Here is a 12,327-nt window from a genome sequence, read left to right on the forward strand (position 1 = left end):
TTTAAAAGGAAAAAAAAAGAACCTTTTACCAGTCCAACCAAAAGGCATGGATAACTGTGCAAGCATTCCTGGATTGGTTCCATGAATGCTGCATCCCGGAAGTGGAAAAGTATCTTGCTTTCAAGAGGATGGAATTCAGGGTGCTGTTTTTTTATAGATAATGCACCAGGCCACCCAGAAAGTTTGCAGTTAAGCCATCCAGGAGTAGAGGTGGTGCTCCTACCCCCTAACACCACTGCTCTTATTCAGCCTCTCGATCAGGGTGTAATATGCACTTTTTTCTTCCTTTTTTTAAAAGGGAATAGCCCACCCGGGAACAGGTCATCGACCCACAATGGGGCCTAGGGGGCAAAAAAATAAGAATACCGTATATACTCGTCTATAACCCCCACTCATTTAAAGGTCGACCCTGATTTTTTGACCAAGAAATCGTTAATTTATGATATTCCTTGTTTATAGGTCAACCCAAGTTTTTGAGGGTAATGGAACAACAAAACCTTCAGTAAAGACGCTCTACGTCCGATAAACTGAGGCTCGCTGTGCCTGAAACACGAGTGCCGAAGGCGAATTGTTTACCATTTATTATTACGACAATTTACACTGAAACGCGGGTAGTTTCAACAAAAATATTGTATATTTCCATTCAAGTATTTATTCAAGTCAATTAGGAGGGAATATTATTGTAATACAGTGGGGTATGCTATAAAGAATGGATTCTACTACGAATATTCCTATAACGAACAGTTTTACCTATAAAATTGAGAATGCTATAACGAACAAAACTCCTACAACGAACATTAATTTTTTTTTTTTTTTTTTACTAATTTATTGTTTTTTTATTACAAGTATTAATGTTATTCTTTATTTCAGGGGTTCAGATGCATATTTATGCACTTTTTTAAAATTTTTACAATTTTATATTATATTTTTCAGTGTTCAGTGGTTGTATTTGGGGGCCTGTAACGGATTAATCCTATAACGAACGAATGCTATAACGAACAAGGTTCTAGAACCAATTAGATTCGTTATAGCATACCCCACTGTACAACAGTTTTTTAACTAAACCATTCGAAAAGCGATTACGGTAACATCTTTTGAACGAAAGAAAGCGGAAGTCATTGTTTTCGTCACGATTTTATCCCATTTTCCACTGTAAAACGTACGTAATTTCAGCATAAATATTACATTTCCGTGAATGCATTATATCAAGCACAGTATGAATAGAATACCATTGTAATATAACAATATTTTAACCAAAAATTATTAAAAAACGAGTAACTTCTCTTGAACATCGGAAGGTTAGGTAAAATCTTTTGTTTTCGTCATGTATTTTATCCTATTTTACATTGAAATACATCACGTTTCAGCAAAACTACTATTTATCTCCGAGAACATATTCATTCAGGCACAGCTAAGGTAAATTATACATGTGATGTAACAGTGATTTAACTGAAAACGATTCGAAAAACAAGTGTACCGTCTAGCTGATACACTCAACAGCTGGTGGTGCGTCATACGTCGTTGTAAACAATAGGACGTTGAAGTAGATTACCGGGTATTATATTAAGTGTGAAATATCGAAAAGGTTTTTATTACCGGTATTTTTTGTAGATCAATGAGAACTGTGATACAGTATATGATATGATAAGTTAGCCTGTACTAAGAACTTCAACATAGACTACTGAAAGCACATTGTAAGGTAATTTAGCCTATTGTAAGTTGGTGAGCTTCATTTGCTGAAGGAACTGCACAACTTTTCATTACTAAATGGTACATATTTTACGTTTCCATTGTTTACTGGCAGTAAATGGTAAATATTTTTCATGTCTGAAGCTAAAAGTTGCTCCTTGACCTTCCCATCATGCACGGGTTCAACCTAACAAAACTATTACACATGTATAGGACGACCCCCAATTTTTTGCCTAAAAATTTGGTCTTAAAAACTCGAACTATACACGAGTATATACGGTAGAAAGAAATTCAAAATAGAAAAGGAAAAGGTTATATTAATCCACACCACGAAGATGCCGGAAAACCAGCTTTTTAACGTGAGACAGATTATATGAGTGTGGAAACACAGAAGAAGGCAGAGCATTCCACAGTTTGGCTGTGTGAGGAAAAGGCTGTACTATAATGGGTTATTCTAGTGTGACTGACATCCACAGAGTAATGGCGGGCACCGCGGGCAAAATGTGTGTTACGAGACCACGGCCTCGCCGGCGGTGCACAGGAAGCCAAATCCACTGAACATTGCCCATTAATGTACCTGTAAAAGAGAGAGTGAAGCAACATTGTGGCAAAAAGAAAGGGAAGAAAGATTGTCAACTAAAGGAGAAGAGATAATAAGACGAAATACCTTTGATTCCACCCTATCTAACAAGTGGACAGAAGAACAGCCACCCCAGATATAAAAGCAGTACTCCAAGTTAGGACGAATGAATCTTTTATATACTTGAAGCAACTGCTCAGGAGTGAAGTAGCTATGACATCTGAACAGCATTCCCAGCTTTTTTGGAGGCAGCTTTAGCAATGTTGAGGATGTGTGGCTTCCATAACATATTAGAGGAAATGGTGAGGCCTAGCATATCTATTTTAGAATTTGGCAGAATGATAGCGTCCTGAAATGTGATTGGCATATTGCAGACTACGCTCTTTTGGTCTTATCCGTAGTGCCATGGACGCAGACCCTGACCTTGATGTTAGCAAGTGTTGGAAGGAGTACAACATTGCAAATTGCATTACCAACATCAGTGAATCATTCAATGAACTAAAACCAGAGATAATGAATGCTTGTTAGCAAATCCTATGGCCTGAGTGTGTGAATTCCTTCCTGGGATTTCTTTCCAGAGTAAAGGATGAGAATGACATTGTGAGTGTTACATGTCAATTGGCAGAACTGACTGATGGGCATGGAGAGGAACTGACAGAAGAGGATTTGGAAGAGTTGGTATAAAATGCTGAGGAATATGAAGCGGAAAAAATCATTGAATTGCAACAAAAGGTTGGGGCTTGAAGAATTTTGGTTAACTATTTCGACATGTGAAGGTGGAAACTGATTTCATTATTGACCATGACTCTTCCATGGAACAGAGCCTTAAGATCGTCCGAGAAATCAACCAGGCATTGGCTCCTTACCAGGAAATGTCTAAAGACCTAAAAGCCAAGAGGAAACTACTACCAATCATGATGTTTTTCAAGAAAGAACCAACCGCTCGCCCAACTGATTCATCTACTCGGTCAGCTGTTGCCACCTCTCTACCACCCACCACTCCGCCACCCGCCTCTCGACCATGTGCCTCTCCACCACCTGCCAGTTCCACCAACCACCATTGCATCACCCTCTTCGAACAGTGATCCTGATGATCTCCCTATGCTTTAGTAACCAGATTTCATCCTACTGTACAGTACTCTTCATTAAGCTCCAAACTTCCATATACGAAGTTAACTAAGTAGTACTGGTGACTTGTTTCTCATACACAGTATAGGTATACAGTAGTTCACTAAGGTAGTATAAGTTGCTATTCACGGTTTTGCCAATTAGCGCCATTCCTTGAAATCTAATCCCCGCGAATAGCACAGGTTTATTGTAGTTACATGACAAAACAGGATAAGTTATAACTTTTCTTTTTTAGGTTAATTTGACACTTGCTTGTATATTTACCAAATGGTTTTTCTATATTATTTTTTTTGTAGTCAACTTTAAACTTTCAAACTTTTAGACATTCAAACCACAGAACAAGTGATTTATCAATTTTTGGAGAAGTAACAGAATTTTGTAATGTCTAAAACTGATACTAAATGGAAAATAAATGCTTAATTAAACCATCTTCAAGACTCACTTGGTGGAGCAGGATATATGTAGCATCTCGGTTCTTAATAACGTCCTTATCATTCTCCCGACCCAGGCGGAGAAGACTTGATGATGCAAGCTACAACACAAAAACAAAAGCACTCAGGCTATCTATCTATCTGTGATGGAACAATCAAAATTAGCTTCCATTAAAGTAAAGGAAAGTAGCTACATACTTCCATCAATGAGATCCTTCCCAAATCTGGATCTCCATTATCTCCACATGCTATTTCCCTCCACTGACATGTCAAGCTATTTCTTTAGACAAATTCAGAAAACAATTATTTCATAGTTAAGAAGTGGACTTCTGCTATCAGTAAATGTGTAATGTTCAAAATATACAGTATACTGTATACCGTACCTGTCCTATCCAAGACTAAATATGAATTTTCTCATCTTATTTGTATTCAAAGTAAAGTGCTGGATATATCATTTTTCCTAAGAAACTTTGGTCAGGTATTTGAATCTATGTCACAACTTTAAAGAGAAAAATATAGTATAAAATTCAATGGAAGTTGTTTGATTATATTACCGCCAGAAATTCTTTCAGTCTTTCTTCAATATCTTGCCCCCGTCCACAATACGTAAAGAGAGCTGCAAATAATGTGTTGACAGCTTGGGCTAAGCAGTGTGAATTATTTGCATGGGCAGCATATGCTGTCTTGTATACCTGTAAATATAAGAGGCAATTTTATTCAAACATCTTTCCATGATTCAAGACTATACATATATTGTACAGTGGTCCCTCGGTTAACGAAATTTCGGTTAACGAATTACCTTCCACAAGAATCTTCAATTTGGTTAACGAACAAAAATTTGATTAATGAAATCCTTACGAAGATCACGTTTTGTTCTATGTTTAAATTCGTTTCCAATTGAGTAAATATCAACAAAGTTGAGCTATTTAATATTTTTGAATGTTTTATATTAAAATTATTTTTCATTTTAACATTTATTTAACATATTGATAATATTATATGCAGTCCAGGTTCAGTCTGGCTTTGTTTACTGTCGAGAGAGCAGCCATTTTGTTGGTGTCATGAATATTTTTGCATTTTTCATTGAAATTATTGGTCATTATGAACTTTAGTTAACATATTGATAATATATAGCATCAAGCATGGGTCCACTGAAAGGTGATTTCTCTTCCATACCACATCCTTCTCTTCTCCCTTCTCCTCAACCCCACTTCTAATTCCCATCATCATCATCAACCAGGAGCCTTCTACATTCACACCTCAAAGTAAGTGTACTTTAATGCAGTTTTTTTTTTACTTTGTATGTACTTTTTGGTGAGCTGGAACCAATTACCCAATTTCCCATTGAAACAATGGATTCGGTTAACGAAATTTTCACATAACGAACGACCTTCTGGAACGAATTGTGTTCGTTAACCGAGGGACCACTGTACGACACTTTTATATGTCATAATAACAACTCATATGAGTATCATTTCATCAGCAATTTGAGCAACAGATTATCCAAAGAAGAAGAAGAAGAAGAAGAAGAAGAAGAAGAAGAAGAAGAAGAAGGAGGAGGGAGGAGGTGGAGGAGGAGGAGGGAGGAGGAGGAGGAGGAGGAGGAGGAGGAGGAGGAGGGAGGGAGGGGGGAGGGAGGGAGGGGAGGGAGGGAGGGAGGAGAAAGGGAAGGGGAAGGAGGGAGGAGGGAGGGAGGGGAGGGAGGAGGAGGGGAGGGGGAGGAGGGAGGGAGGGAGGGAGGGGGAGGGAGGGGGAGGGAGGGAGGGAGGAGGGAGGAGGGAGGGAGGGAGGGAGGGAGGAGGAGGGGAGGGGGGAGGAGGAGGGGAGGGAGAGGAGGGAGGGGAGGGGAGGAGGGAGGGAGGGAGGGAGGGAGGAGGGGAGGGAGGAGGGGAAGGGAGGGGAGGGAGGGGAGAGGGAGGGAGGGAGGGAGGGAGGAGAGGGAGAGGGAGGAGGTGGGAAAGGAGGGAGGGAGGGAGGGGAGGGAGGAGGAGGAGGGAGGGAGGGGGAGGAGGGAGAGGAGGAGGGAGGGAGGAGGAGGGAGGGAGGGAGGGAGGGAGGGAGGAGAGGAGGGAGGAGGGGAGGGGAGAGGGAGGAGGAGGAGGGAGGAGGGAGGTGGGGAGGGAGGAGAGGGGAGGGAGAGGAGGAGGGAGGAGGAGGAGAGGAGGAGGAGGAGGAGGAGGAGGAGGGAGGAGGAAGGAGGAGGAGGAGGGGAGGAGGAGGGAGGGAGGAGGAGGGAGGGAGGAGGAGGAGGAGGAGGAAGGAGAGGGAAGGAGGAGGAGGGAGGGAGGGAGGAGGAGGAGGAGGAGGAGGAGGAGGAGGAGGGAGGAGGAAGGAGGAGGAGGAGGAGGGGAGGAGGAGGAGGGAGGAGAGGAAGGGAGGGAGGAGGAGGAGGGGAGGAGGGAGAGGAGGGAGGGAGGGAGGGAGGAGGGAGGGAGGGAGGAGGGGACGAGGAGGAGGAGGAGGGAGGGAGGAGAGGAGGGGAGGGAGGGGAGGAGGAGGAGGAGAGGAGGGAGGAGGAGGGGAGGAGGGAGGAGGAGGAGGGAGGGAGGGAGGAGGAGGAGAGGAGGAGGAGGGAGGAGGAGGAGGAGGAGGGAGGGGAGGAGGGAGGGAGGAGGGAGGAGGGAGGGAGGGAGGAGGAGGGGAGGGGGAGGAGGGAGGGAGGAGGAGGAGGAGGAGGAGGGAGGAGGGAGGAGGAGGGAGGAGGGAGGGAGGGAGGAGGGAGGGGAGGGAGGAGGAGGGAGAGGAGGAGGAGAGGGAGGAGGGGAGGGGAGGAGAGGAGGGGAGGGGAGGGGAAGGAGGGGAGGGAGGAGGGAGGGGAGGAGGGAGAGGAGGAGGGAGGAGGAGGAGGAGGAGAGGGAGGAGGAGGAGGAGGAGAGAGGAGGAGGAGGAGGAGGAGGAGGAGGAGGGAGGAGGAGGAGGAGGAGGAGAGAGAGGAGGAGGAGGGGAGGAGGAGGAGGAGGAGGAGGAGGAGGAGGAGGAGGAGAGGAGGAGGAGGAGGAGGAGGAGGGGAGAGGAGGGAGAGGAGGAGGAGGGGAGGGAGGGAGGAGGAGGAGGAGGAGGAGAGGAGGAGGAGGAGGAGGAGGAGGAGGAGGAGGAGGAGAGGAGGAGGAGGAGGAGGGAGGAGGAGGAGGGAGGAGGAGGAGGAGGAGGAGGAGGAGGAGGAGGAGGAGGAGGAGGAGGAGGAGGAGGAGGGAGAGGAGGAGGAGGAGGAGGAGGAGGAGGAGGAGGAGGAGGAGTGAGGAGGATTGGGAGGAGGAGGAATAATATTTAGGTTGACAATTTTATCAGAAATCCTTAAATAGTATGCATTGGAATTTTTTCGGTTTTCAGATTTTTTTTTTATTAGCCCACCTCGGGCATAGATCACTGACCCAATACGTTCTGGGGCGTAAAAAAATAATAATTCATAGGTCTAGGTCGTGTTTCTCACTTTTGATCTTTTTTTTTCATTCTTGTATTTCTTTATTATTATTATTTTATTATTATACTAGTATTACATTATTACATTAATATTTTTATTATTATATTTATTATTATTATTATTATTGTTATCATTATTATTTTATTTTGGTGTATTTTTATTAAAAATTTTATTTACTATGAATAATTATTATTATTATATTATTATTACTATTACATTTTCGGCCCCGATGTGGGTCAGTGATCTATGCCCTGGGTGGGCTAATCCCTGTAAAAAAAAAAAAATTGCTTCAAAAAAAACTTTCGGTTTTCGGAATTTCGGATAAAGGGTTGTCAACCTGTAATAATAATAAAAATAATAAAGAACCATAAAGAAATACAAAAAATTATAAAAAAATCAAGAGTGAGAAACAATATATGTAAGTTGTTTTGTCAAAGTAAGAAACAATTGAGACCCTGCAATTGTGTGTAAATGAGGCAGAAAGTCAGATCAGCAACCTGGGACTTGGTCACAATTTTTGTGATGCCATATGGCAGCAAGGTCTACCAATGTCTTCCCAGGCAGTAGTACCTCCCTGTTTGGTAGCTGCCTACTACTGACACCAGTGAAACCGTTGCTTGATAATTATACAGCCCTTTTGGCACAAGTACACACACCTCTTTGAATATCATCACTTAGAACTGCTTATCAGTTGTCATTTTAATCAATTTAAAAAAAAATCTGTACAAGAAGATGAAATCTTTAATACAGCACTCATTTTATGCACCTGGTCCCCTCCACATCTAGCGGGCTGTAGTGTTTACCTTCTTTCTCTTGTTTTTGTCGGTACGACAACGACGGGAAATATTTTCCAACATTAGAAGGTAAGCAAATGTAAACATGTATATCAACCAAAAATATTCATTTAAAAACAAAAAATTAAAGTAAAAAAACAACTCAATGTTTGCAAAACCAGTGACTGATTGGTTCTACATAGTACCTATAAAACTGAAGAAAATAAGACCCAGGTTGTAGCTGTAGTAAAATTAATGTAGAAAAATTAATATGGTTGTTTTAAGTAATGTTATTTAATGTTAATAAATGGAACAATGGAAGTAGCTAACAATTAAGGGTAAAAAAAAAAGTGAGATCGCGTATGTAAGTGAGCATGTGTAAACATATCGTCATTACTCTACATAAAAATATGAAAGCAACACTTATTTACTGTTCATATTTATTTTAATTAATGTTTCTGAATTAAAAAAAAATTCTACCCACCAGTGGTGGTAAAGTTGAAAACATAAGGACAGCCAATGTTGTTGTGTGTGTGTTTTTACTTGGATGACGAAGTTGTATTTAAATTTGGAAGATTTTAATTTTGTGGGTTTTTTACAGTCTAAATGGGTATCCAAATATGAGAGCCTACTGTAAATAGGTGTCCAAATATGAGAGCCTACGTATAAAGAAACACATTCTTGCGCTTTGAGACCAGCAGACAACCTTTAGCAACTCCTCAATAGATGGCACTGCCGCACCACTGCCATTAGAAAACAAACCACACAGCAGCAAGGGTTTATTTTTACTATTTTTTGCAATATATCAACAATATTAGTTAAATCAATAGTTTTATAGTACAGTACAGTATAGAGAATACTTGTGATTTTTAAGTACTGTAATGAGGTAACAGTCTTTGTAAGGGGCTGATTTCAGTTGACCCTAAGAAAACCTCTGCTACAACTATCATCTCGCGTCCTGGAAGACGCATGGTAATTTTCAAGGTATATTTTTGTCATAAAAAGTGCGTCTTTCAAGCCGAAAAATACGGTAACTAGAAAATCACCACGGGTGTTTACATTAAACCAAGGAACAACGAGTGAAGATAACAGAACCTGTGTGTCTTGTTAAACTTACAAGCTAAGATAATTACAAGTACAACCCAGGACAGCTGTGACGATTTCAACTCTCAACCAATCTACGACTGTATCAAAGGTGACAAACCGTGAGATTACCTGATATCTCACTCAGCTGCATCAAAGGTACCAGCGACCAACCTACACTCATTCAGGCAAGTGTTAACAAGTGAGATAGTTTGATATCCTATCACAGCTAAAACTAAATTTTTTCTTCCACTATTTCCAAAGCCAGTGTCCCAATGAAATTCAATCAATCATCCCCTGCATTTTTTTTTAAATGTAAGTCACAACATTCACCAATCCAAGTACTCCTACCCTATTTAAGTTCCCTTTAATTGAACCTCATCATTATTAATTCCTTGTACTTCTCACAACTTTGTTAATACAGTATTACCCCGCCTAACGCGGTTTCACTTAACGCGTTTTATCATATACGCGGTGCCTCGCCAGAGCTGAACTTTCACTTAACGCAGAATTTTTCATCATATACGCGGTGAGTGTCCGGCTCGAGACGCTATTTTTAGATTTTGCCCACGCGCCACCCGCCTGCCCGCCTGCCTGCCTCTCCCTCCTCCTCCCTCCGCTTGGGCAAGCGGCGCGGTAAGGTTGCGCAGTGTGTGTCTTTGTTGCGTTATCACTGACGTCATATGACGTATCGGACTGTGATTGGCCATGCATCCCTACCCCCCTCTGCTGCAAGCTGTAATTGGCTTAAAGTATTATGACGTGACCACCCCGGGGAGGGAGGGAGGGAGGGAGGAGAGACGATGCTTGACCTAGCTGCGGCAGTTTCATCCCTCAAGGCCACACCGTGTAAACGCGCATCCATTGTTCCGTAAAATGGCTTCCGCCGGACCACCACCGCCCCCAGAGAGAGACCTTTCCTTACCTGGACCCAGCGGCACTAAGCCAAAGAAGATACGACGTTCATTAAGCTACGAGGTGAAGTACCAAATTGTTCAAGATTTGGAGAAAGGAAGACGGCAAGTTGATCTCGCGCGCCAGCATGGCGTCAACGAATCTACGATTCGCACGATCAAGAAGGATGCAGCCAAGATCAAAGAGCACATGAAAATCACAAAGTCTGCAGGTGCTTCATCTATCAGGTATTGCCAGAACAGGGTGCTGGCAAAAGTGGAAAATTTGCTGGTGAGTTATTTGGTTCGTCAGGCGCGACGCAACATGGCGGTGGACACGCGCTCAGTGCAGGAGTACGCACGTGAGCTATACGCAGCAGTGTCACGTAAGCTGGGAATTGCAGAGCCCAAACCCTTCAATGCTTCCTCTGGTTGGCTGCATAGGTTTAAGAAGAGGAACAAGATCACCAACATCAACATTGGTGGTGAGGAAGCGAGTGCTGACCGTGTGGCGGCTAGAGATTTTCCTCCGTTTTTACGTGAGATTATGGAGGAAGGACAGTACAGTGACGACCAGGTGTTTAACATGGACGAATCTGGTCTTTTCTGGAAAAAGTTACCTTCCAAGACCTTCGTTGTCCAGTCTGCCAGCAAGGTAAGGGGTCGGAAGTTGCAGAAGGAACGCATCACCGTCCTGTTTACCACCAATGCCTCCGGTACCTGTAAACCAAAGTTATCGGTGATTCACACAGCCCGCAAGCCGCACGCCTACAAGAATATGGACATGAACAAGCTTAATGTCCACTGGCTAACCGCACGTAAGGCGTGGATGTCCTCTTCTCTGTCCCTCTTCTGGTTTGACAACTGTTTTGTTCCCGACGTGAAGAAATTCTGCGAGCAACAGAATGTTCCATTCAACATTTTGTTGCTCCTTGACAACGCACCTGGACACTCGCCCCTACTTATGGATCGTCACCCCAACGTAAAAGTGGTCTTCCTTCCTCCCAACACTACGTCATTAATCCAGCCCATGGACCAGGAGTTGATCTGCAATGTGAAAGCTGCGTACTCTGCAAAGAAGTTCAAGCTCCTGAACGACTCTACCAACACCAAGGATGAGTTGCGTAAGCTGGGTGACACCGACAGCGAGAGCAAAAGCGACGAGGACAAGGAACAAGAGGCGGTGACTCAAGAACTTCTCGTCAAACAATTTTGGAAGAAGTTTAACGTTAAACAAGCTGTAGACTTCTTGGTGGAGGCATGGGACTGGTTAATATTGCTACGATTCGTCACGCATGGAGACATGTGTTGCATGGCATACCAGGTGAGAGGAGGAGTGAACCTGTGACTGGTCAGGTTCAGACTGTTGCAGTAGCAGTGGACCTTGCCAGAGAAGCTGCGCTCAATATTACAGCTGAAGGCTTCTCAAAGACCACCAACGAAGACATCCTGGAGGTGATCAAAGATCCTGAAGTGACTGCCGACGAGATGTTGGAAGAAGAACACGCCAGTGAAGAGGAGGAAGAAGGTGCGTCATTCTCCGAAGAACCTAGTTTAAGTCATAGTGATATTAAGTGTGCCATAGAGTTTGCAGAAAAAATTAAGTCCGTCCTTTCCCGCGACAATGACGATGAACGCTATGAAGTCTTCCATACCCGACTGGTGCAGGCTATGGAGCCGTACATCACGGTGTATCATGACAACATCAAAGCCAGCCGTCAGCAAAGCATAACCGAGTTCTTCGCCCGCAACCCACCACAGCCAGCCCAAGCCAGTGATAGTGAAAGTGAAGTTGACTTTGAGGGATTTGTCAGGGAAGCCCTGACAACTGTAAGTGACAGTGAGTGATTCACCTAGTAATGGTGATTCACCTGAGGGCCAGTAATCTGCCCTCTGCCTCGGAACCAGCCTCCATCCCCGTATGCCGACCCATCTCTTCTACTACCGTAAGTGTTCCACAAAATTTTTCGTTTTTTAACCTATTCTTTATTTTTCCTATGTTAACCTTTATCTTTCCTAACCTAACCTCTTCTATATTACTTGTTTTTTCATACCATCATAAAGTTAAGATAGAATTTTTACTACAACATAGTTATGTGTCGTCAAAAAGTGGAGTTTGGGGGTCGGGCTGGTTTCTATTGGAATTAATCCCATATGTTCTGTTGTTCACTTAACGCGGATTTCACTTAACGCGGGACCCTCTGGGTTCAATTGACCGCGTTAAGTGGGGTACAACTGTATAAACCTGCAGCTCTTTAAATTTAAGGTAAATGAAAAATGAAAGTGGGTCCCAGAGACTTGATGATCTATTATGGGCATTCCAAATAGA

General features: G+C 43.2%; 1 protein-coding gene across 3 annotated transcripts in view; it reads right to left on the reverse strand.

The window, feature by feature from the left end:
• Positions 1-12,327, reverse strand: part of LOC121855594 (membrane-associated protein Hem-like) — a 96,370-nt gene that overhangs the window by 6,514 nt on the left and 77,529 nt on the right. For all 3 annotated transcript variants that reach the window (XM_042350641.1, XM_042350642.1, XM_042350640.1), the window contains 2 exons: positions 4,383-4,520; positions 3,840-3,929 (listed from right to left, as the gene is read on the reverse strand). In XM_042350641.1, the coding sequence (XP_042206575.1) occupies positions 3,840-3,929; positions 4,383-4,520 (228 nt within the window). The remainder of the gene's footprint in view (positions 1-3,839; positions 3,930-4,382; positions 4,521-12,327) is intronic.

The sequence above is a fragment of the Homarus americanus genome, unplaced genomic scaffold (assembly GCF_018991925.1).
Source record: "Homarus americanus isolate GMGI-L3 unplaced genomic scaffold, GMGI_Hamer_2.0 scaffold48406, whole genome shotgun sequence".
Classification (NCBI taxonomy): Eukaryota; Metazoa; Arthropoda; class Malacostraca; order Decapoda; family Nephropidae; genus Homarus; species Homarus americanus.